The sequence below is a fragment of the Saccopteryx bilineata genome, chromosome 9 (genome assembly GCF_036850765.1).
Source record: "Saccopteryx bilineata isolate mSacBil1 chromosome 9, mSacBil1_pri_phased_curated, whole genome shotgun sequence".
In the NCBI taxonomy this organism is placed as follows: domain Eukaryota; kingdom Metazoa; phylum Chordata; class Mammalia; order Chiroptera; family Emballonuridae; genus Saccopteryx; species Saccopteryx bilineata.
Window position 1 is genome coordinate 3,292,363 of NC_089498.1, and position 26,616 is coordinate 3,318,978.

Below are 26,616 nucleotides of genomic sequence, written 5' to 3' on the forward strand. Positions count from 1 at the left end.
AAAATGTAAAGTGTTTGATCCATAAATTATTTGACTGTCTATTTAGGACATCCTATAATATCTATAAAAAGAATCCTACTAGAATTAGTAAGTTGAGCTTGGTGGCCAAACACAAGATTAATATATAAAAATCAACTGTATTTAAAAAGTACCAGTTGTAATAGCATCAAAAAATTGAAATACTTGGGTCTCTGATGAAAGATGTACAAGTCCTGTACACTGAAAACTCTAACACGCTGCGGAGAAAAAGGCCTCCAATAGAAGGGGACAATCTCTCCCTACGGGCCAGAAGACTTGATACTGTTGAGATGTCAGTTATCCCTATACTGATTTACAGACTCAATGTAACATCAGTCAAAACCTTGGCACTTTATTTTTACTTTTTTGCAGAAATTGAGAAACTGATCCTAACATTCATAGAAAATGCCAAGAACCTAGACAAAATGATGTGGGAAAAGAGTAAGTTGGAGGTCTTACACTGAGTTCACTACTCGTGAACCAACAGTAGTCACAGCAGTGTGGCACTGCTGCAGAAATGGAGAAGGGGTCACAGGACAGAACGGGGGCGGGGAATGGACCCACTGGGACATGACTGATTTTCACCAATAATCAAAGGCGAGTGAGTAGGGAAAAGGATGTCTTTTGAACAAACGGTGCTGAAACAATTCACCAAAAAATGAGACGGGACCCATACCTAGCGCCGTGTAGAATGTATCATGTCAAACTGGGTCACAGACACACATGTCAAAGGTAGAACTACACAAGTTCTCGGGGAGAGCATCAAAGGGAATCTGTGGGACGTAATTAGGTCAAGATTCCTCAGGCGTAACACTGACATTTACAATGAATTGTGATAACAAGACCAGAGCAGAACCCAAATGCCCATCAACATGGAAATGGATGCATCTGTACAAGGAAATTCTCCCCAGCTATACTAAGCAATGAACTGAAGATACATGTAAAAATATGGATGAGTCTCAACAGTATACTGCTGAGTCAAAGAGCATGTACTGCATGACTACTGATATAAAATAGGAGAACACAGGCTAATCTCCAGGGACAGCAGCAGATAGTGTTGCCTGTAAGATGGGGGAGGCGTGGGAGATGGGGAAGGGTAGGTTACCAAGGGTTAAGAAGAAATAATTGCAGGTGATGGTATGTTCCACTTCTTGACTGTAATGGTATTTTCAGTTGTATGTCTATGGAAAAACACATCCATGCACATACTTTAAAGATATGCAGTTGACTCTGTCAATTAAACCTCAGGCTGTTAAAAATATATGGTACCCCTTCATGAGAAAAACCAAAAACAAGCAGCAAAAGAAAAAACAAACGTGGCATCAACAATATGACAAGGGATTTCTATCTATTGATAGAATAGACAAATAATTCTTACAGCTCAGTAATAAAAAGACAAGTAAGAAAATTATAAAAACAGGCAATGGATCTAACTAGACAACCATCCAAGGAAGACGCACAGATGGCCACTAAGCAGGTGGAGGACGTGGGAGAACTGGAACCTTCACACACAGCTGGTGGGGAGGTCCGACAGGCAGCTTCCTCGGACAGCAGTCTGGCGCTTCCGTGAGTGGTTAAACATGGAGTTCCCCTGCTGGGTATACCCTACTCCTAGGGGTATGCCACGAAGAATAAAAACATGCCCACACGAGAACGGTCTATGAATATTCATAGCAGTCTTATTCATACCAGCCGACAAGTAGAAACAACTCAAGTACCCATCAGCTAGTGAAGGAAGAAACTGCGGTCCGGTCACAGGAGGGGGTACTCAGCAACAGGAAGAAGTCAGGTGTGACACACACAGGAAGAAACTGCGGTCCGGTCACAGGAGGGGATACTCAGCAACAGGAAGAAGTCGGGTGTGACACACACAGGAAGAAACTGTAGTCCAGTCACAGGAGGGGGTACTCAGCAACAGGAAGAAGTCGGGTGTGACACACACAGGAAGAAACTGCAGTCCAGTCACAGGAGGGGATACTCAGCAACAGGAAGAAGTCAGGTGTGACACACACGGCCACACGGGGGGGGGGCCTTGGACACACGACGCTAAGTCCAGCCTGTCACAGTGCCGCGGACGTTTGCAGAAAATGTCCAGATGGGCAGAACGACAGGAAGGGAGAGAAACCACGAGGCTTCCGAGGGCTGGTGGGATTGGAGAGAGATGGAGGGAGCAGGCCTCTTTCCGGGTTACGAAAAGTTCTAAAATTAATGGTGATGGGTGCAAAACTCTGTGAATGCACAAAAAGCCACGGAATTGTACGTAGTAGTGGAGTAAATTGTACGGTGTGAATCATATCTCAATAAAGCTGCTAGTACACAGAAATAGCTGCTAATTTTAACCCATGGGACAAATAAACCACATCAAATGCTTCTTTTCTGAATAGGCTAATACTTACATAACTACCACATTGCCTGCTGAGGCTGGTGTGAGTTTCTCTTCAAAGGCTACATGAAATCGGTGTTGTTTCTCTTACAACCCCCTTGACAAAGTTTGGGTTCTTCTAGGCTGTTAATACGCTGCAGGCGTCTGACTTATTTCTCATTAAGAAAGGTAGCTGATGGATCATTTAACCTGGAGTCTGATTTTCTCCCTGGCTGCTCTTAGAGCTGTGTACCCCCCTTAGTCATTCCCATCTCCGGGCAGTCCTGCTCGTCCGGGTGTCCTTAACTCTCTTCCTTCTAATTCCCCAACTTCATTACCAGCCAGGCTCCCGCGGAGGAGGGGAGCTTCGGTCTGGGGATATGTCTGCCTGCCTGCAGAGACCTTAAGATAGGCGGCTCTTCTACATACAGAGGAGAAACCAATTAAGAAGTCAGTCCATTAGAAATTCTCTAAAAATACAATTTTTTTTGAATTGCTGCTCTGAAACCTGTGCTGCTAGCTATTGGTAAATGCAAGAATCCTCAGCAAAGCTAATAGAGCAAAATAAAACTTACACTTTGAAGTACAGTAGTAGTAAGAATTATGGAAATGTTTCTGTAACAAAGATCACTGCATTCTGAATAAGGTCCACCTGAGCTCGGGGCACAAGCAACACATTTATTCCCCTGACATATCCATGTCTTGTACGATATGAGGGTCAGTGGACGCACAGGCAGTAGATGTGTCTTCAATGAAAGGAGGAAGCATCTTTTTTAGATCAAGGCCAACTGAAAGGCAACCCTCAATAGACTGAATGTCACAAGTTCCTGTTGGCCCTGGCTAACTGGCTCAGTGGATGGAGCGTCAGCCCAGAGTATGGTTGTCTTGGGTTTGATTCTTGGTCGGGACACACACGAAAAGTGACCATCTGCTCCTCTCCCTCTCCCCTTTCTCTCCCTCTTCCCCTCCTGCAGCCAGTGGCTCGACTGGTTTGAGTGTCAGCCCCGGGGGACTGAGGATAGCTTGGCCGGTCCAAGCATTGGCCTCAAGCGCTAAAAATATTTAGCTCAGTTGATTTGAGCATCGGCCCCAGACAGGGGTTGCAGGGTGGACCCCGGTGCGGGGGCATGTGAGAATCTGTCTATCTCCCCTCCTTTCACTTAAAAAAAAGTTCCTGTCAAAGATTTTGTCATGTTTCAATTCACCTTTATTTAAAGGTATTCCTTATAACATTAGAAAGGTTGGTGGCCACTACAACCTTTTCCTCCTAGATATTTTCATGTTTGTGTTTTTATCATGTAGAGCAAAATATAATGGTCATTTTATGCTAGGTGGTTAATGGTCTCAATAGGATATTCAGACACCAAAAGAGAGAAACTCATGGACATAGGAGGGAAAGGGCTCACAGGTGGGGAGGGACGGACGAAGTCCGCAGGTCTGGCTGAGTGACAGGGGGAGCGCAGCCACCTGAGACGCCCTGGGGACAGGTTCAGGGGAGAGGCCTCTCTCTCGGGTTGAGGCACCGCAGGCAGCGTGCCCAGGGAAGGTCTGGCAGGCAGTTAGAGGCACGAGAGGCCAGGGTACAAGGATTTAGAAGCCTGACGCTCCAGAGTGGCGAGTCACATAGCCCAAGTGGAGGCCGCACATTCAGAGCGAGAAGTGGGCTGAGAATGGAACCCTCAGGAACACCAACACTGAAACAGGGCAGAGGAACTGGGGTCCTCAGAACAGGTGGCACAGGAAAAGACAGCTGCCCAGTCACCAAACATCCCTTCAGGGTTGGGGAGACCTGCACACGGAGTTTATGGAGACACTGGGGAAGGAGGCAGCAGGTGGAGGCTGCAGGAAGACCCCAGCCCACAGGAGAGAGGAGGGGTGACAGGGGAGGGCATCAAGGAGGGGCGGGGAAACCCACGAGGAAGCGGGAGAGTCATTCGGGGTACGGAGACGGGACCCGGATGAGCGAGGCGGCAGCAAGAAGGGAACAGAAAAGAGGCCCAGACACCCGTGCAGGAGGATTGTCCCACCTGGTGGAGGAGTCGGAGCTGACCCAGTGGGTCGCGGCTAACGTGATGGGGCGGGGACACCGTCTCGGGAGGAAGAGTCGGATGTGAGGGGGAGGGGAGTTATAATTCATTTGGTTGAGACAAGGCAAGTCTGGGAGATGGTTGGACATCCCAGGGGCAGACGAAACAAGGTCGGAGGTAAAGATCTGGGAGCCGTTCACCTGGCAGGAAGGACCGCTGGCCTCATAAACCCCGACGGCTGAATGACCCAGCCAAGGGGAGGAACACGGGGCCAGACGTCGCAGCGGAGGGTTCTGCCTTGTGGAATGTCCTCAGGAAACCGGTGGGATTTTAAAATAATTCCCAGAACAACAGCCCATAATTAGGAAAAATACATTATCTTATTATCTTACAGGGATGGAGAGAAGAAACTTGTGTTATTCAATGTCAGAGATGAAAAAGTTTTTTGAGTATGTGAATGTTAGCTAAATATAACTCTTTCCACGTGTTTTTGTTTTGTTTTGTCTTTTGAATTATGCAGCCACTCCCCACACAGGCGATTCTTGCAGAAGAATTCCTGAGGGGTTTGAACATTATTGAAGAAGTGTCTGTTCTACCAAGGCGACTCCTCTGGCCAGCAGGTTCATCTGCATAGATTATTTTTAGATAAATGTGTCAGTCACATTCATTTACAGATGAAGGTTTCAATGAAATTCAGTCAAGGAATACAATTTCCTCTGTCGCCAGCCATATTTTGTGTTTACATCATATTCTAAAACCAATTTCTAGAAAATATTCATTATTTTATGAAAGGTAGGAAATTCTATGTACCTGAATACCTGTGAGGCAAAGGAACTAACCCCATTTAAGCTTCAATTTTATCTTCTTGGTAAAAGTCTGACAACATGCTGAGTTAAAATAATTATATACTTTTTAAAAAGGGCATTATCCCATCAATGAAAATGCATTAGAATAAGACTAAACCAAGAATGTATACATAATCACCTACTAAACCCTTTATTAAAGAACAGGATAAAACATTTAGATAATTAACTAAAATCCTGAAAAAAAGAAAAGCAGCTGTAACACAATTAATTAGTGCTTCTATAAAATCGAAAAACAGTTTCCTTGTCAGGTCTTTCTTGGCCCTGAACAACCCCAAGTGACCCAATGTAAGATGTATGCTCATTTCTAATGTTAACATAGATATAATTACGCTTACTGTCTGTAAACGTCTACCACACACAAAGCATCTGCTGAGTGCAGACCATCGTTAGTGTGTAGTTATTTTTTTATTTATTTATTGATTTTTTAATTGATTTTTAGAGAGAGGGGAGAGAGAGAGAGAAGGGGGAGGAGCAGGAAGCATCAACTCCCATATGTGCCTTGACCAGGCAAGCCCAGGGTTTCGAACCGGCAACCTCAGTGTTCCAGGTCGACGCTTTATCCCACTGCGCCACCACAGGTCAGGCCCTGTGTGTAGTTATTAATACAACAGTGACTTACACAGAGTACTACACAAAACTTTCTATGTTCAATTTAGGCACATAAAATTGCAAGGGACAAAATTATGTTATAATTAGCTTGCTAATTATATTTATTAGAAATATAATCCATGTATTTTTATTTCTATATTTTATTTTATTATTTTTTCAGGTGAGAGGAAGGGAGACAGCGAGGTAGACTCCCACATGCACCCTAACCAGGATCCACCCCGCAACCCCATCTGGGACCAATGCTTGAGTACTGAGCTATTTTTAGCACCCGAGGCTGATGTGCTTGGACCAAGAACTATCTTCAGTGCCTGGGGCCATGCTCAAAACAATCAAGCCACTGGCTGCAGGAGGGGAAGAGAGACAGAATGGCAGAAAGAGGGAGGCGGGGAGAAGCAGATGGTCACTTCTTCTGTGTGCTCTGACCAGGAACTGAACCTGGGATGTCCACAGACTGCCTGACACTCTATCCACTGAGCCACAGGCCAGGGCCTTAAAAAAATATTTTTATTGGTTTTTAGAGAGTGGGGTATGTGGAGGAGTGGGAAGTATCAACTCACAGTAGCTGCCTCCCATATGTACCTTGACTGGGCAAGCCTAGGGCTTCGAACCAGTGACCTCAGCATTCCAGGTCGAATGCTTTACCCACTGTGCCACTACAAGTCAGTGAATTTTTTTTTTTTTTGTAACAGATTTTGAGGGGGGGGGGAGAAAATTGTTTTAACTTTATACCAATTATTTATTCAAATGTCTTTCTTTCCTTGTTTCCTGATATTCCTACTCTTTTTTGGTTCCATATAAATTTTAAGATTATTTGTTATAGTTCTGTGAAAAATACCATTGGTACGGTTTTGATACGGTTTTCACTGAATCTGTAAATCACATTGGGACATTTTTACAATATTAGCTCTTCCTATCCATGACAATGGTATACCCTTCCATATTTATTTGTGTCTTCAGTTTCTTCCACCAATGTCTTATAGTTTTCAATGTACAGGACTTTTACCTCCTTGGTTAAATTTATTCTTAGATATTTTATTCTTATTGAGGCAATTGTAAATGGGGGTATTTTCTTAATTTCTGTTTCTGGTAGTTCATTATTACTGTATAGAAACACAACAGATTTTTGCATATTAATTTTATAGCCTACAACTTCACTGAATTTATTTATTACCTCTAATAATAGTTTTTTGGTGGAATCTATATAAAGTTTTCTATAGATAGTATCATATCATTTACAAATAGTGACAGTTTTACTTACTCCTATCCAATTTGGATTTTTCTTGTGGTTTTGTGGCTAGAACTTCCATTACTATGATGAATAAAAGTGGAAAGAATGGGCATCCCTATCTTCTTCCTGAGCTTAGAGAGAACACTTCTAGCATTTCATCATTGAATATGATGTTAGCTGTGGGTTTGGTCCATCTACACCCACTTCCTTGAGAGGTTTTATAATAAAGGGATGCTGAATATTTTGCATATGTTTTTTCTGCAACTATTGAGATGATCATATGATTTTTATCCTTCACCCCGTTTATGTGATATATATCATGCTGTTTAATTTGTGGATATTAAACCATCCTTGTATCCCCAGAATAAATTCCACTTGATTATGGTATATGATTTTTTCATGTATTGCTAAACTTATTTTAGCAATATAACACTAATATTTTGTTGAAGATTTTTGCATTGATGTTCACAGAAGATACTGGCTTGTAATTTTCTTTTTTTGTAATGTTTTCTCTGGTTTTGGTAGTAGGGCAATGTTGGCCTTGTAGAATGAGTGTGAAAGCTTCTCCTCCTCTTCGATTTTTAAGCGAGTTTGAGAAGAACAGGTATGAGTTCTTTGAATGTTTGGTAGAACTCACCTGGGAAGCTGTCTGGCTCTGGACTTCAGTTTTGGGGAACAGGTCTGTCCAGATTTTGTTTCTTCCTGATCCAGTCTTGGAAGAGTGTGCGTTTTTAGGAATTTACCCACATCTCTAGGCTGTGCAGTCTGTTGGTGTAACTGCTGGTGGCACTGTCCTCTGGCCCGTCACGTGTCTGTGCTGTCACCTCTCCTTCCTCTCTCATGCGATTTATTTGGGTCTGCTCTTTCCCTCTTGATGAGTCTGGCTGGCGATCTATCTACTGCCTTATCTTTTCAAATAACCAGCTCTTGGTCTCTATTTCATTTATTTCTGCTCTAACCCCTATCATTTCCTTTCTCTGACTCGCTTTGGGGCTTAGTTTGTTTTTTCCTGCTTCCTTCAGCAATGGGAAGTGCTTCGTTTACATTCACCCCCTTTAATCTTCACTACAGCTCCATGACGGAGGGACCAAGTGCCCCTCATTTTCGAGGTGAGGCGTCTAGGCAATCTGCACAAGGTCACAGGGGGAAGTCACCAGGCTGGGATGAAAGCATAGGCTTAGCCTGAACCACCCTGGTCTTCCGTCTCACAATGTAATGGGTCATTCACTTATCAAAAATTCCGACACCTTAAAGATCAAGTTTTGCTGACTTAAAAATAAGTTTCTGACTTTGTATTAGACGTCAACTTTTGCTCTATAGAAAATAAATTGGTGAAAAAGAACAGGCATTCTAAGCAGCTGGGAGAAGTTCAAGGGGCCACACTAGGAAGGGGACCTGGGCTCGTCTTTTTCTCCTTTAAGAGACTGTACCACGTTTAGGTGCTTTTCAGTTACAAAGTGTCATGGTGACGGTATTCTACAGACACGTCTCACTTGACTGAACCTCTGTACCTGCCAGATGTGTTCTTCAGTATGGCGAGAGCATCCGGGTAGCCGTCCATGTTGTAGTCTCCAATGTGAAGGGTGATGGGAGTGGGTATTTCCACTGGCGGCTGCTCCTGCACAGGTGGCACGAAGCCCCAGAGGGTGCCCTTGTTACTGAAATCCTGTAAGACTGGAACCCACTATGAATAAGAGAAAAAGGTGAGATTTTACATAGTTATTTTAGAAAAAAATTCCATTGGCGAAACAGATGATCCCTTACAAGTCCTCACGATAAACACCATTTACTTAATAAGTTCTTTGCACCATTCGGTAGGCGGTTATAATCTACTGTGATGAACAGGTGACTATACCCTGGAGAAAGGTTCTCGGAAACTGATCACTAGGCGTCTGTCACTGAACTGGCACACGGAGCCTTGGGAGGTTTCTCACAGACTCACAGAATCCTGGGGTTAAAATGACATTCATGACTACACAGCTGAACCGCCCATTTTAAAATCTGTGTTGACAGGAAATACAACCTCAAATATTTATAAAATTATAGCAAATGACAATATCTAATAGTGATGCCCTTTCAGGAGGACCAGTTTAGGAAGGAAGTTAGAATGCCATAAAGTTCTATCTGGACACCCTCGTGGTCCTGCTGTGCCCCTCACACGACGGTGACGTTAGCCATCACCCTCAGAGCCAAACAGTACCAGCCCCGACAAGTGCGACCTGCCCAGGAGAAGGGGCTTTGTCACCAAAAGGGCCAGAAGCTGTAATTTCAGTAACTTCTTTATTTTTATAAATTATAATGAATAGAGAGAACAGGTTGATTTCACAACAAGCTTTTCTCTTCTGAATGCCCAAATCTTCTCCTTTAATAACCCAACTCACACGAGCAATCTAAAGAGCAGAAAGGATGCCACAAGCACAGAAGTGTCTGCAGGGAGCGGGGAGGAGGGACACTGGCGGGTGACCTGGGGACCAGGCAGCAGCAGGCGCAGTCGGCTTGAAACGGCAAAAGGCCAGTCACACCTACTGATGGTTTTCTCTCACAGGCAGGTGAACTACATTAGAAACGGCTTCTTGGAAAGGATTTAGTGCACAGGGTATCCTGAACATTTTCTGGGTTATCCAAAGAAAGCAGAATTTGCCATAAGAAAAAAAAAACCCTTAATGATAAAAACAAATTTATAGGAAACAAGTTGTTTTAAAAAACTTGTCTAGTGCTGGCCAGGTAGCTCAGTTGGTTACAGTGTCATCTGGATACATCAAGGTTGCAGATTTGATCCCTGGTCAGGGCATATGTAAGAATCAACCAGTGAATGCATAAGCAAGTGGAACAACAAATCAATGTTCCTCTCTCTCCCTCTTTCTAAGATCAATAAAAAAATACTTGAAAAGCCTTGTATGTATCTTTATTCAATCTTTTATAAAGCAGGAAAGTATCGTCAAAATGCTTTAATGTATCACTTGACTGAAAAAAATAGTTGCTTTTGTCTTGGAAGATGGGAAATTTCACAAAATGCCAAGTTATCACAACTTTCTGAAGAGGCTGACAGTTTATTAATGAGGATAAAGTATTCCTGTTAAGGTAAATGCCTTAGTCTAAAAGGTAAAAAGTTTTTTCATTAATGTGACATTCCCAACAGTCACCAGAGAACTATGACATTTATTCTTCCAGAAAGAGAGACACCTGTATAATTTGAAAATATTTTTACAGTAGTCTGTTACTTGAAGACAGGATATAATTACTAGGTTTACTTATACCTATGAACCAATGATGAGGTGTAATCTGACCTAATGTTTTCAGTGATTTAAAGTAAAAAAAAACTTGTAACAAAAGTTATGAGTGTAATAGTGAAACGTTTTTAGAATGCTGCCTGTATGAAGACTTGTTCTCTTTCTTTTAATTTCTGTTGAATTTATTGGGGTGACGTTGGTTAATAAAATTATGTAGGTTTCAGGTGTACAATTCTGTAACAAATCATCTGCATATTGTGTATTGGTGTGCTCACCACCGGAGCCAGGTCCCCCCATCACCACTGACCCCATTTCCCCGTTTCCGCCTCCCCAGCCCCGCCCTCTCTGGCAGTCACCACACTGCTGTCTGTGAGACTTGTTTCCTTCAGCGTCTTAGTGTTGACTGTGATGTTTCTACTCACAAGGGCTGTAAAAGTGAGTGTGTTCGTCTGTCCTCTGTTACCCCACTGGAACAGAAACCCGCTCCGTGCCACCCTGTGTCGGGGTTCCTGTCAGGAGCTATCACATCAGAGTCACAACCTCTCATCTCCTCGCTGATCCCGGCTGCGACTCTCAGACCCTCAACTGTTTACCTATGAGCTGCAGGGAAGAGGCAGCAGGAGAGACCAAAATCGGTCCTGATAGCACAAATAACATCAAGATTAACTGGAGAACAGATGTGGTGTCTACAGAACACTCAGAGTTACGGGGTCTCACCTTTTCCCCAGCGTATAAAATGCTAACAGATCATTTAAGAGTGGGATTTTTTTCACCAGAAATAATTATAAAAGCACTTTCTCCCTCAATAAACCAATTAAAGAAATAAACAGATTGAAATGCATTTCATTACAGTGAGGAAGTCAATAGTTTATTTTTGGTTTCATTCTGTTCTGATTCTTCTGATGATCTTTCCTGGCTCCGCTCAAGGTTTTCCTTCAAGAACGTCATTCTCTGCACACTGGAAACACAAGCCACGTACCTGCGTCGTCCCGGACTTCGCCAAGTAGATGGCGCTTTTCTGGCACTTGTGATCTTCACAGACGGGCAGCAGGTGGTCCGTGTGTCCGTCTCCATCTGCGGAGAGAAACGCAGGAGTTTATTAGCAGCTGCAGACTCAAGTGTTCTCGCACGGCAGATTCAATCTCCCATTCGGTCAGTCTACAGCAATCTGGACAAACCGAAAAATTCGATGCACTGCTGTGTAATAAACGTGAGTCAATTAAAAAAAATTACTCTTGCTTCCTATTACCTCAAGTGTTTCTTGTTTTACTTATTTTTATTGACTTTAAAGGGGGTATGGGGGGAGAGGGACAGAGAAAGAGAAAGAGAGAGAGAAACACTGATTTGTCATGCATTTATTGGTTGACTGTTGTGTGTGCCCTGACCGGGAGCAAACCAGCAACCTTGGTGTGTTGGGACAACTCTCTTAACCAACTGAGCTACCGGCCAGGGCCACTTCTTGTTTTGAATTGCTCACTCTTCTGTGGCTGAATATCCAATGTTGAAGAAAAGACCTCATTTCAGGCTTTAATGTTAAAATCATCAATTTTTATAAATGTGGCTTTTGAGCTATTTACATAATTACCACTGCTGCCACTGGAGAAAAATAAGCATGTCACCAGTGACCCTGATTACACGGCATATTTCCAGTGTGTGTTTACACGCAAGTCATCTCCACCCATCTCTCCGAGTGTCTTGTACGGTGTGAACCTCAGTTGTCAGAGAGCTCGCAGCCCCCTGGCTTCTGAAAAGTGATCATTTTATCGATCAAAAAGCAGGCGAAGTGGCTACAGATATATTTCCCACTGCTGGGGTTTCCCAAAGCTGCACGGTGCCTGCAAAGACCTCTAGAGATGAGGTCACGGAGGGACCTGGGACCAGCCCCTCCAGGGCTCCCTGCCATCTACTGTCCCTGTGCCTGATAGGGGACAGTGGGGACAGGTTTTAATACCCTTGACTTAAATCCCTACAGGGACACTGACCATGGAGTAGTCACCTAGGTTTTAAATTTGGGGCCTGAATTTGTGTTGCTTTTAATCCCTGATTTGCTATAGTTTAATGTTTCATTTAATGTCTGCCAAGACAGTGCCTTCCCTCGGAAGGATGTGTAAGGGTTAACAGCGGAGAAATGTGAGGGTTTCCATTTCGTGAGAGACAGAGATAGAATAAGTCTATCTGGTCTCTCATAATGTATTCAAGAGGAAAAGAAGAATTCTAGGCCGAGGGGGATGAGAACCTGGCCAGTGGAAGCTGACCTCAGCAAGGTGCCCTTTACTTCAATGAAAAACGAAATATTTTCATTCGATTTCATGGTTTAATTACTGATGGTCCCGTGATGGGCATCGTTTGAGGGAACAGACCCGTCCGAGAGGAGGGTACCGTGCGGCTGAGCCGGTGGTGGGAAGCCCGCAAGCAGCCAGCGCCTGGACTGCACTCATCTGGACGACGGAGGAGGAAGCCGAGGGGACAGGGAACGGCAGGCGGGGCACTGGGACGCCGCAGGCTCTCCAAGGGCACAGACACACACCCTGGTGAAGAGATACAAACACGGAGCTGGCCAAGAGGGAATGAAGTGCAAGTGCCATTTATAACCGGCTCCGGGAACAGCATCGGTGGGTGGCGTTAGAAACCAGACCATCTTACGACAGGTTAATTGGAGGAACACGGCTAAGTCCTGCCCTTCTCTTTTATCCCAGAGGCGAGTAGGCGGAGCCAGACTAGGATTGTTTTTCTGTCGTCCCTGGTTTCTCTGTCTTCCAAGCAGTGAGTGCCCTACTTCCCACGAGAACTCTGGCCATGACTTAGCTGATATGCAATCTAATAAACTGGTAATGAACGCATGCCTTGTAGCACACCCTTATCAGCGGTCTTTCTGGATAAGGTCGCAGAAGTCTGGACCCCGGAGAGCGTGCTCCCTAGCCCATGTTTCTGGGCTTGTCTTGGACACTGAGGAGCGTGACAGACAGCCTTCTGAGAACCCAACTTCATACCCAAAGGAAATTTCTTACTCTTCAACACAACAAACTTTTAAAGTAATTTTATTTTATTTATTTATTTTTTTTACAGAGACAGAGACAGAGAGTCAGAGAAAGGGATAGATAGATAGGGACAAACAGACAAGAATGGAGAGAGATGAGAAGCATCAATCATTAGTTTTTCGTTGCGACACCTTAGTTGTTCATTGATTGCTTTCTCATATGTGCCTTGACCACGGGCCTTCAGCAGACTGAGTAACCCCTTGCTCGAGCCAGCGACCTTGGGTCCAAGCTGGTGAGCTTTGCTCAAACCAGATGAGCCCATGCTCAAGCCAGCAACCTCGGGGTCTCGAACCTGGGTCCTCCGCATCCCAGTCCGATGTTCTATCCACTGCACCACTGTCTGGTCAGGCAACACAACAAACTTTTAAAGCTTACATGTTTCACCTTTCTGTCTGTGTTTTCTTCAAAACAAAAAACTTATTTGGAAAGAATATACGAAGTACAGAGCTGTGTTGTAGAATTGGGCACTTGAAACCTGTATAATTATATAAATTCAACTAAAAAAGGAATCAAGCTTAAAATTGCAATAGTAAAAACAGTACAAGGAATGCCTGTTCATCCTTTCATCAGATCTGCCCATTGTTAACATCTCATTCCATCCGTTTTACCATTTGTGTGCTCCTCGAAATCAATCTTTTTCTGAACCACACACATAATCCTATAATTATGGCCCTTTACCCCGAAGTACTTGAGCGTGTACTTCTAGTAACATTCTCTTACATAACCACAGCAGTTACCAACTCACACAGATAAGAGTACCTTTCCTTCCTATACTATGTACAGGGTGGGGCAAAAATAGGTTTATCGTTGTCAGTACACGAAACACAGTTTATTCTTTTTTTTTTTCTGTATTTTTCTGAAGCAGGAAACGGGGAGAGACAGTCAGACTCCCGCATGCGTCCGACCGGGATCCACCTGGCACGCCCACCAGGGGGCGATGCTCTGCCCACCAGGGGGCGTTGCTCTGTTGCGACCAGAGCCACTCTAGCGCCTGGGGCAGAGGCCAAGGAGCCACCCCCAGCGCCTGGGCCATCTTTGCTCCAGTGGAGCCTTGGCTGCAGGAGGGGAAGAGAGAGAGAGAGAGGAAGGAGAGGGGGAGGGGTGGAGAAGCAGATGGGCGCTTCTCCTGTGTGCCTTGACCGGGAATCGAACCCGGGACCTCTACACGCCAGGCCGACGCTGTACCAGAGCCAACCGGCCAGGGCCAAAACACAGTTTATTCTTGTTATTATTTATTAATTGCTGTATTGTTCATTTGTAAAACTACTTTTGCCCACCCTGGATGTTTCAATCTTGTCCACCGACCTAATAATGTCCTTTACAGCATTTTAACTTCTCAAACACAGGGTATGGTCCAGGGGTAGGAATGGCATTTGGTTATTATTTTATTCTCCTTTAATCTGGAGTATTTCCACAGCCTGCCTTTGTTTTTTATAATATGCATATTTTTATTTATTTTCTCTCTTTTTAAACCTCTGATTACAGGAATATTTTACTTTTTCATAAGGTATTCCTAGGGAAGAAAGCAGTTTCAGAAAAATAACTTTGACATGAGTCACAGGTACAAGGCTAAGAACTGGAATTTGTTCAAGCCGACTCTCTGAGAAATCACATCACTGTCAGCAGACGTGAAGGGTGTCACACTGAGGGTGGTACCCATCTGTCAACCAGGCACACATCCCTTAATGAATCCCAGGACGCAGTATCTGTGGACTGCCTTCTCCTTGCGACCTCAGGACAGTGATGGCAAGTTTTCCGGAAGGCCAAACTCCTTCTGCAAGACTCAACAGCACCGCAGCAGGAGGAATGGCATTTCAGTGTAAACCAGGGCCTGGTCAGGCTGCTCACGGGGCTGAGCGTGCGGGGAACAGCGCTCTCTGCCTTCGGGGTCCGCTCTTTCCAGGGCACGTACGGACGTCTGCCGAACAGACCGAGGGCTCAAGCCAAGGTTCTTAGAAGTGTTCATTTTAAAACCAAGAGGACACTAAAATAAAGTTATTGTTCTTACAAAAATGGATTGTTAATGAATCTCTGTATAACAGTTTTTCTGTTTTTAATTAAGTGGTGACAAAGAAGAAGATGCCCGTAGGAAAGGGTTGTGTCTATATTATTAATTCTCTTAAACGTTTGTAAGAATCCACCTGTGGGACTCCAGCAGGTCACAAGGCATTGTTCTGGCCCCAGATTACAGACCCAGCTCTGTAAATGACAATTCCCCTGATGCAGCGACTCCCCAAGCATGGTCCCCTGTCCCACAGCCTCCGCAGTATCGCCTGGGGCTTGTTGGACGTGTGAGGGCTGGGACCCGCCCAGAGCCAGTGAGTCGGGACCTGAGGGAAAGCCCAGCTCTCGTTATGCTCATAATCCCCCTGAGAAGGGCAAATGGGACTTCACTGTTGTCTTAAGTTTCAGTTTTCTTAATAATGATGTCATTGGTCTTTTCCTTGTCAATTTGTAAGAGTCCTTTCTACATTAAGAAAATCATTCTTCTGTCTGTGATTTATTATTTTCCTTTATATCTTCTAAACTTTTCTAATAACTGGTAAAGGCCTTTCTAACTCACAGTACCATGGGACATTGCTTCTACAAGTGAGTCTTGGATGCTCCTGGAATTCACTTTAGCGTAGATGTGGTAGGACCCCACCGCATTTAGGATCAGATGCACATAATTGTGCCACACCACTTGCTGAAGGAGCCATGGTCTTCAGAGAAGAAACTCAACACCTCTTGTACTAATTCCTGTTTATCTGCGGGATGATCAGGCTGCCCTGGGCCACTGTGAGGACTGGTTACGTGAAGATGTCCCTGTCACAGCCCGCTGCCACGGGCACTCGGGACAGAGGCGTGCTGGCCGAGCGGGTGGGCAGAGGGATGGCAAACACGCGCCCTGAGGACAGCGAGCTGCTTCTCCTTTCTCCAGCCCTCGACACCCCCCCCCCCCGGGGGCTGGCCGCGCCGCCACAGGAAACACTCACATGGCTCTGCTTGAAAAATGAAAGCAGCAATTTAGGGTTTGACGAATGTTACTCCTTAGATGGAGGGAAAAAAAGTTGTAAGTAGAATGGCTAAATATTTTGATCTGGAACTCGGAAATCGAAGTTCAATAATAAATATAAATCAAATGATTTCTGAACTACAGAGAGGAACATGTCATGACAGATCAAACGGAGTAAGTAAAAATGACTCCTTCCACCGTCTGGAAAATTGATACTCATGGCCGGCCACAGCATGCACAAGATAGAGACACTGCGAGTCACACGGCTAACTAGTGGTAGAAAGTTCTCAGCAGATTTCAAGGGTTTCTTTATATTTTAACATGTGGGACCTAAAGCTAAAAGATTTCTCTACAGGATTTCTAAAACTGAATTTCCTGCTAAAACAGAAGCAGAGTAAGGGGAGAAATGACAGCTTTCCGGTCACATCTGTCAAAAGACATGTGAGACATATGACAAGTAATGTATTCACGTATGAAATGACACATTTTTGTGGTTCATTAATTAAAAAAGCTGGAAATACATATACTGAAATTAAAACTTACCAAAACCCAATTTTCCTTCTACTTCCACAGTGATATATAACGTATGTCACTTTATACTTTCAGAAGCGTGCATCATTACCAAGAGAAATCACTGGTACAGGAGTTTGCTGAATGTGATGTAGAAATCATTACAATATCACAGTTCGACTAGATTGTTTTTAGGAAGAGAAAATTCAGAATTTCAAAATGAACTTCTCATCTAGCAAAATGTATTAACATTGTATTAACCACAATATAAAATGGTTAAGTAGTTTTTATAAGTTCATGAAGTAAACGGAGGAGCTGGGATTCACAGCACGGGCTGCCCGGCTGCAGTCAGGACCACACAACGTTGCTGTAAGCCCTCCCTGCAGAGGGGACATGAGCCCTCCCCCTTGTTGTTTTAAAGGATTGGCCCTCTTTTTCTTGTTCTTCAAACAGAAAAACAAATGTATTCATCATTGGATATTTACTAAGCAATACTAAGCCTTGCAAAACACAAAGTCTCAAATTTAGATTTCAAAAGTCAACAAACTATGATATCCACAGCTGCATGCCTTCACTGTAGATTAAACAGTGTCTTACTAACTTAGATGCCCACAACATTTAAGACATGGCAGTCACCACACTGCTAGACTGGCCCACCATGGGCCTTGTGAAATAACAGTGTTAGTATGTGAAAGAGCCTTCCGTTCTGTTCCACTCCATCTGGTCACGCATTCTGCGAAGTACAATGACATCCACTGATTGTTAGTCTCATCCAAAGACCCTCTCCTTAACACAGGAGTATATTTTTTCTTAGTTCCTTGATAAATGATGTTATTTCCTGGCATGATGAGTTATAGTTACAGACAATTACATTTTGTTCTATATTAAACAAACGCTTGAATCTAGGGGCAGTGAACCCTTAAAAAAATCCTAGAGCAAGTAATTTCAGACTTTTCCCCATGATTCGTTTCCTGAAGCCTTGTTTCTAGGCAAATTACCCATCTCTGTGGGTGGAGAACTGTCAGCTGGGGCGCAGTGCTGACACTTGGGTCTGTGCAACTTCACCTCCAACAACCAAGACGTGGCTGCAGCCCCTTCCTGACGCTGAGCTCTAGCAAGTCCTCAGGGATCCACAGTAGTATCATCTCTTAAATGGGGCCCATCTGATGGCATTACTGTCTCCACACACAAGTAGTATGACCAGAAAACAATCTAAATAATACAGTATTCTGAGTTGAGAAAAAATATAGTTTTTTAAGAATTCATTTAAAATGAACTTGAACTGAATTACAGACCTAAATGTAAGCAGTAACACTAAAAAACTTAGAGAAGAAAGCACAGGAGAAAACCCTTCTGCCCGTGGGCTATGCAAAGATTCCTCAGAGATGCCGCTAGCAGCACTACCCACAAAAGCAAAATCCGATGAACTGGACTTCGTAAAAACTTTAAGTGTTTCTTCTTCAAAAGATTCTACAAGGAAACTGAAAAGACAAGCCACAGGCTGGGAGAAAAGATTTGCAAATCATATATTTGATACTAGATTTGCATAGCAAATACACAAAGAAGTCCTGTGAGTTAATAATAAGACACACAGACAATGGAAAGAATGGACAAAGAACTAGAGTAGACATTTCATTGGAGAAAATGTCCAAATGTCAAATAAACACAAAAAGATGCTCAGCATTGCTGTCGTCACAGGGAAATGAGGACAGAAGGCAACATAAGAATCCAAGACACAGCCAATAGAATGGCTGTAATAAGAGAGAGTGACCATACTAAATGTTGCAAAGAAGGCAGGGCACCCAGGACCCGCAGCACCTTCCACAGGTGCATCCACTTTGGAGGAGAGTTGGGTAAATTCTGAATGTCAGCACCAAGTCTTTTAAGCCTATGTTCGCAGCCGTATTGTTCCTCAGGGCTCCAAACTGGAAACATCCTCAACTGCTCGTCAATGGGTGACATAAGTAAAATAAGCTGTGGGACACGAGACAATGAAGTGTCACTCAGCATCGAGAAGGAGCACAGCACTCATACATCCTACAACATGAACAGACTTCAGAAACAATGCTGACCGCAAGTCAGAAACAGGACATGACTCCGTTTATATATGATATATACAATTTCTAACACAGGCAAAATTATAGAGAGAAAGTAGAACAAGTGACGTCAGCAGAATGGTAGACTAAATAGCTCCAGACAATGAAAAAAAAATCGAGCAGAAACCAATTTGTAGGAACTCTGAAAATGCTCAAAGGCTGACAGCAACCCAGCAAGCGCTGAGTTTAAAGACAAACAGAAAGCCAGGTTGAAATGGCAGGGCCACGCCGCAGCCTGTCTCTGCACGGGCCCCACGCTGTATGCAGCCTGTCTCTGCACAGGCCCCACGACGCTGTATGCAGCCTGTCTCTGCACGGGCCCCACGCTGTATGCAGCCTGTCTCTGCACGGGCCCCACGCTGTATGCAGCCTGTCTCTGCACCGGCCCCACCCCTCTTGGAAGCACTGGCTTGCTGAGGCAGCAGCAGATCGTGTGTGCGTGCGTGCGTGTGTGTGTGTGTGTGTGTGTGTGTCTCTCTCTCTCTCTCTCTTTTCCTCCCTCCCTCCTCCCTCTCTCCCCACAGCCCCCCAGTGGGAGCTCCTGCCAGAGACAACAGAGCAGAACGGATTTGCAAATTACCGTCTCTGTTTGCTCTCCCCTGTCTGGGGGCTCCCGAAGGAGAGATGCCAGGTACTTGTCCTTTTGTTTGTTTTTGGCTGAGACTCAGGCCAGAAAAGCAGTGGGCACTGCTCAAAAATACTGCAAGGCCCACAGATGCCTGGGGCAAAAGGTCAAGACAGCCTGACCAGAGGGTGGCAAAGTGGATAGAGCATCAGCCTGGGGCACTGAGGACCCAGCTTCGAAACCCTGAGGTCGCCGGTTTGAGTGCGGGCTCACCAGCTTCAGCAGGGGTTACTGGCTAGAGCATGGGATCATAGACATGACCCCATGGTCACTGGCTTGAGCCCAAGGTTGCTGGCTTGAGCAAAGGGTCACTGGCTCGGCTGGAGCTCCCTGGTCAAGGCACATATGAGAAAGCAATCAATGAACAACTAAGGCGCCGCAACTAGGAGTTGATGCTTCTCATCTCTCTCCCTCCCTGTCTGTCCCTGTCTCCCTCTGTCTCTCTCTGAAGAAGAGACATACCACTGGCTGCCTGTAAAGCGTGGGAAGGAAAGACGGAGGAGAACCTGGGGCAACCAGGACATTTAAGGGCACCTGTGTATGGGTACAGGTGGGGGGTGAAGTTAAAAAGCCACGTGTGCCCCGGCCAAGACACACACATGCTTGAGGACCCGAGAAGACCCGAGTGTTCACCCTGGGCTGCTCTCAAGCCTCAGCAGGGGGCAGCTAAGTTCTGAGGCGTGTTCCTGCACAGAGCCAGCGTGCAGAGACCAGGAGAAGGGAGTTTTCCTTTCTTCTCTGCTTTTCTTTTTCTCAGCCACTGCTATTCAAGGGAATCTGTCAAACATTCGTGGAGCATGAGCTGAAGGAACAGGAGGCTTCAGAGGCTGTACGTGACAAGTCTTTGTGAAAACAGCCTGGCAAAGTGCCCCAACAAAGGGACTACCACAGCCCTGAGCCCGGGGGAAGGGTGAGAGTCTGATCTCCAGCATAACCACATTGTAATATTCAAATGTTTACAACAAAAATCTCAAGGCATACAAAGAGACAGGAAAGGGTAGCCCAGTCAAAGGAATACGATCAATGGACAGAAACCATCCTGGAGGAAGCCCAGATATCAGACTTTAAGTACTTTAAATATAATATTCATATATATTCATGGCATTTCATAATGCCATGCATCATTAAAAAATTAAAATAATTGTAGTCTTGAGGACATATGTCAGAGATACCTTTACCAAAACCAAAACCAAAACCAACACCAACAAACTGTCTCACCGAGCAAGGCAGGACTCTATCCTACACCGTCCTGGACCTCGAGGCTCCAGGACCTTGGCCCCCAGTTTTCCCAATATTTGTACACCTTAAAAGAAACAGATACTGCCGGTCTGCTTGAAATGTCGAGGATGTATAAAATCAGGACTCCAACACAGCGATTTTAAAATCTGTATAAGAATTAACATTTCCATTCAGAAAGCATTCTAAGTATTCATCAGAATCACCCCGGCCTCTGTGAGCAGAACCTCCGAGACCGATCGCTTTGCTCTGGTACCACCGCCCTGTGCCCACTGCAGTGACCCGGAATGAAGGGGACATGGGCGGGCTGGGCTCACACTAGGACACTCGAAGACTGTCTCATCACTTTACGTGCCACATGGCACTGTGCACACAGAACACACCTCAGTTTCACCAACAGTTTATACCAGTGTTGCCTTTCTTCAGTGGGCCCGGGCGTGGCTGGCTGAGGGAGACAAGGGTCCAGCAGCTGTGAGCTGGAACTGTTTAAGCTGGCTGCACTGACAGAACAAAACTGTCACTAGAAACATCCAAAAGGGTAGTAAGAAACTGTGCAAATACAGTGGTCTGTTTAATTGTCAAATAACATGAATACTACAGATAGTGCATGTTGTCAGAATTCCGGAAAAGGTAATAGGAGGACAAGAATGACCATTTATAAGGACCCAGGCGGTCTCCTACTAAATCAGCCCCCATCTGTTTTAGAGATTCAGAACAATTTTTAGTTCAATCACTTAAATCAAAATGAACAAAATTAATGTTAGATCAGTCCTTATCATGTGAATGACACTCAGAAATTCTGGTTTAGACTTATGGTTAAAGATACTTAAGACGTGTTCTAATAATAAATCTGGGCTCAAGTCTTCAAAACTGATGAGTTACATCAAATAGAAAGTTTTCCACTTAATTAAGTTATTCATTCAAAATAGCTCATGGAGTATTTACAATGTGGCTGCCAGCGCTCCAGGCGTGAGATGCAGCAATGAATAAAACATGGCGACGGGGTCTAGTCCAGGGAGAGCACGAGTCAAATGGACAGTATGTCAGGCAGTGTTAAATGCTATGGAGAAAAATGAGAGGGAAGGAGGTCAGGGGTGGTGCTGGCCTGCTGGACGAACACCAAAGAGGCCAGTGCGCTGGAATACAGTTCCATTTACAGTGTTCGGAAGGTGGGCTACTCCTGGCCAGGTACCCCCTCATTTATTACCCTGCTTCTAAGACACTCACACAGGGCTACACTGACATCTCACTCTGTGTCTCTCCAGGGCTTGTACTTCCCACTTGTACTTTGTTTTAGTCTTTAATGGACATCTCAAACCTAACACGCCCGGAACAGAACCATGAACAGAACTGCAAAGCTTCTCTGCCTACGCCCTTCCTGTCTGAATGGACGGTGTCACCGCCCACACAGCTGTTCAAGCCCCAAATCGAGAAGTCATCCTTTCTCCTTCCTCTCTTCCCTCCAACCTCCAGTTCCCCAGCAGGTCCTGGCAACCCCGTCTCTAATATGCCCCGAGTACTCCTCCTCCCCATCCCAGTGACTGCGCTGGCCCGAGCCATCACGGCCTCTGCCTGGTTAACTGCCTAGCCTCTTAGCAAGTCTCCCTGGCGCTCCCGAATACAACCAGAATGAAAGCCAGCTGAGCAAGCTTCGGTCTCCACCATCCAGGACACTGTCTTCAAGGGTTCAGTATTCTCCAACATGCTCATAATGTTCACGAATGACAACACTTTCTACTTTCCTTAGCTCCTTTATTTCTTAGAGGGTTACTCAGGAGACTGACCGACGATTCCCTGGCCTCACGCTTGAAGAATAGGGTGGTCTCCTTAGGATGATTGGACATACAAGAGTTTGCATCAGAGTCAGACAGACACACTTATATATTATGAAATCTGCAGCAGGATCTAATCGAAAGAAAATGCTGACATTCTGCTAAGGTTCTGGTTTTCTCTTCGGCTCTGTAGCTTTTTATTAATTTCCAGTACATCCGGCATTAGATACAAAATTAACACGTTTATGCCTGGTTGTCTGTAATTTTTTTCTTTGATAAAAAAAAGTACACTTTGCCCTGGCCGGTTGGCTCAGCGGTAGAGCGTCGGCCTAGCGTGCGGAGGACCCGGGTTCGATTCCCGGCCAGGGCACATAGGAGAAGCGCCCATTTGCTTCTCCACCCCTCCGCCGTGCCTTCCTCTCTGTCTCTCTCTTCCCCTCCCACAGCCAAGGCTCCATTGGAGCAAAAGATGGCCCGGGCGCTGGGGATGGCTCTGTGGCCTCTGCCCCAGGCGCTAGAGTGGCTCTGGTCGCAATATGGCGACACCCAGGAGGGTCGCAACATGGCGACGCCCAGGATGGGTAGAGCATCGCCCCCTGGTGGGCAGAGCGTCGCCCCCTGGTGGGCGTGCCGGGTGGATCCCGGTCGGGCGCATGCGGGAGTCTGTCTGACTGTCTCTCCCTGTTTCCAGCTTCAGAAAAATTAAAAAAAAAAAAAAAAAAAAAAGTACACTTTATTTTTCTGGGCATTTTTGTCCTATGTAATGTATTAAAGAGATATCACCTAATTTGTAGAAACTCTAGAACTTGGTATTCTGAGCCTATCTAGAAAGAGGCTCAACAGAGTCTGAAAGGGGAATACACAGCAGGGTAACACACAAAACCTGTGTCCTCCATGACTGCTTAGCTGGTGAGGGGCTCACGGCAGGAGGCAGCCAGTTCCATTTACAGTGTTCAGAAATGGAACCCCGCCCGACGCTAACCAGCAAACCAGCAGCAGCCACCAGGCCTCGGCTTGGGGACTGCCACACAGCTCTCTGTAAAGGGTACCTTCTGGGCTCCTAGCACACTGCTAACCTGTACAAATGAAGGCTTCTCTTGGTCATCCTCACGCATTCCATTTTGCTGGCCAATGGCTTCTGAGTGCCTTTCAGCACTCCTCCCCCTCCCTCCCTCCCCACCCACCCTCTCTCCTGGAGGGCTTGAGGTACATGACCTCTTCACTCTCAGCACTCCCCCCCCTCCCCTCCCTACCCACCCTCTCTCCTGGAGGGCTCGAGGGCTGACCTCTTCACTCTCAGCACTCCTCCCCCCACCACGGCCCTCCCCACCCACCCTCTCTCCTGGAGGGCTCGAGGCACTGACCTCTTCACTCTCAGCACTCCTTCCTCCCCCCTACCGCGGCCCTCCCCACCCACCCTCTCTCCTGGAGGGCTCCAGGTGCTGACCCTCTTCACTCTCAGCACTCCTCCCCCCCACCCCGGCTCTCCCTACCCACCCTCTCTCCTGAAGGGCTCGAGGTGCTGACCTCTTCACTCTCAGCACTCCTCCCCCCACCCCAGCCCTCCCCACCCACCCTCTCTCCTGGAGGGTTCGAGGGCTGACCTCTTCACTCTCAGCACTCCTTCCCCCCCCACCCCACCCACCCTCTCTCCTGGAGGGCTCGAGGGCTGACCTCTTTACTCTCAGCACTCCTTCCCCCCCCACCCCACCCACCCTCTCTCCTGGAGGGCTCGAGGGCTGACCTCTTCACTCTCAGCACTCCTTCCCCCCCCACCCCACCCACCCTCTCTCCTGGAGGGCTCGAGGACTGACCTCTTCACTCTCAGCACTCCTTCCCCCCCCACCCCACCCACCCTCTCTCCTGGAGGGCTCGAGGGCTGACCTCTTCACTCTCAGCACTCCTTACCCCCCCACCCCCCACCCCACCCTCTCTCCTGGAGGGCTCGAGGGCTGACCTCTTCACTCTCAGCACTCCTTACCCCCCCACCCCACCCTCTCTCGTGGAGGGCTCGAGGGCTGACCTCTTCACTCTCAGCACTCCTCCCCCCACCCCCCACCCCACCCTCTCTCGTGGAGGGCTCGAGGGCTGACCTCTTCACTCTCAGCACTCCTTACCCCCCCACCCCCCACCCCACCCTCTCTCGTGGAGGGCTCGAGGGCTGACCTCTTCACTCTCAGTGGATTTTCAAGCTTGCTTTGGCTTTATTCTGGACCTTAGGTGCCATAAATGTTCCAGCTTTGTCTTACTGGTGTTATTAATGCGATGACACTAAAATATCTTAACATTCAAACCAGTTTCTCTCCCGATTGACCTATCACTATGAAGAATGGCCAAGAAAAGAATGATTCTTTTAGTCATGCAGAGGCAAGTTGTTTACTCTCTGGTGTCAAACCAAGCACTAAGTTTACTGACCCTTTACGAAGTTTCCCATGCCTGTCCCCCACTTATTATTAAGGTTAGCTCATGTTCTCACCCTGCCTCCTGACTGGTTTCCATCCCGACAAAATCCAGCATTTTAAAGCTGTTTAAATCTGCCTCTCTTTTGATATAAACATCTCAGGTGTCTCAGAGATGCTAACGATCTTCCCCTGAACTCCTATTCCAGAAGCATTCCTTTCCGCAAAACCCACCAGACCAGAAGATTCTGTTCAACTTGACTTTCTGAAGTTAATTTAACAAGACATTAACAAAGACTGTTCAAAATTGTTCTACTATTTCCCTCTCTCTTCACTGAATAAAATTAGCATTTGTTCATCTGTTATTCATTTGTGTTCACAGACCATTTTTTATGTTTCCACATTTTTACCGAAACTCTATTCAAGACAAACTGGTTCGTTCACGACTCACTCACCATACCCTGTTTTTATAACTCCACGTTTTAGTCAAACCTCAGTCGCTCTGCAGTCCAGCCCTTTTGTGAGTCCTACTCTTTATCAGCCAGGAGTGACCTGTATCCACCACAAGACTTTGTAATTTTTTTTGGACAGAGACAGAGAGAGAGTGTCAGAGAGAGGGACAGATAGGGACAGATAGGAAGGGAGAGAGATGAGCCAATTCTTCGCTGTGGCACCTTAGTTGTTCATTGATTGCTTTCTCATATGTACCTTGACTGGAGGGCTCCAGCAGACCAAGTGACCCTTTGCTCATGCCAGCGACCTTGGGCTTAAGCCAGCGACCTTGGGCTCAAGCCAGAGACCATGGGGTCTTGTCTATGATCCCACGCTCAGGCGAGATGAGCCCGTACTCACGCCGGCAACCTCAGGGTTTCAAACCTAGGTCCTCTATGTTCTAGTTCTACGCTCTACCCACTGCACCACCGCCTGGCCAGGCTCCACCACAAGACTTTAATGGTACCTTGTTTATGGCATTAATTTCACATACAACAAGGAAATGGAGGCTGGTGTCTCCTGTATGGTAGCAGCTGTTTGTTTCTTTAGTCTTATATTGTTTACATATTTCTCTTTTGTCTTTCTAACTAGTGTACATTTCTTAAAGACAAGGACCTTCCCTTAAAAATCTTGGCTTTCTTATATAGTATTCATTCTGTATTTAAGCCAGAACAGAGGTCTAAGTTTTATATTTTACTTGCTGGAGTTAAAGATAGTGTGCAAGGGTATGACTTTCTGGAGAGGAGCCGGTCACGGAGCTCAGAGGTCGGATCAATGGTAAAAATGAGAAGGACCAAGAAAAGCCTAACCATACTTTAAATGCATAATGGGTTTCTTTCTTGCCATTGTTCACTATTACTCTTTTATAACTTAATTTTTCATTATTAAATTAGTATTTAAATTAATCTAACCACATAACAGAAAATCTGGAAACCAAGAGATAAAATAACCAATTATCATACTTGAACACAACCACCATTACCATTTTGATATATTTCTTTCTAGTCTGGGTTTTGTGTTTTTTTTTGTATTTTTCTGAAGTTGGAAACAGGGAGGCAGTCAGACTCCTACATGTGCCTGACCAGGATCCACCTGGCATACCCACCAGGGGGC

General features: G+C 45.7%; 1 protein-coding gene across 1 annotated transcript in view; it reads right to left on the reverse strand.

The window, feature by feature from the left end:
• Window positions 1-26,616, reverse strand: part of ITFG1 (integrin alpha FG-GAP repeat containing 1) — a 122,302-nt gene that overhangs the window by 43,198 nt on the left and 52,488 nt on the right. Inside the window, exons 9-10 of the mRNA XM_066243157.1 lie at window positions 11,320-11,414; window positions 8,622-8,794 (exon numbers count right to left, since the gene is read on the reverse strand). Of these exons, the coding sequence (XP_066099254.1) occupies window positions 8,622-8,794; window positions 11,320-11,414 (268 nt within the window). The remainder of the gene's footprint in view (window positions 1-8,621; window positions 8,795-11,319; window positions 11,415-26,616) is intronic.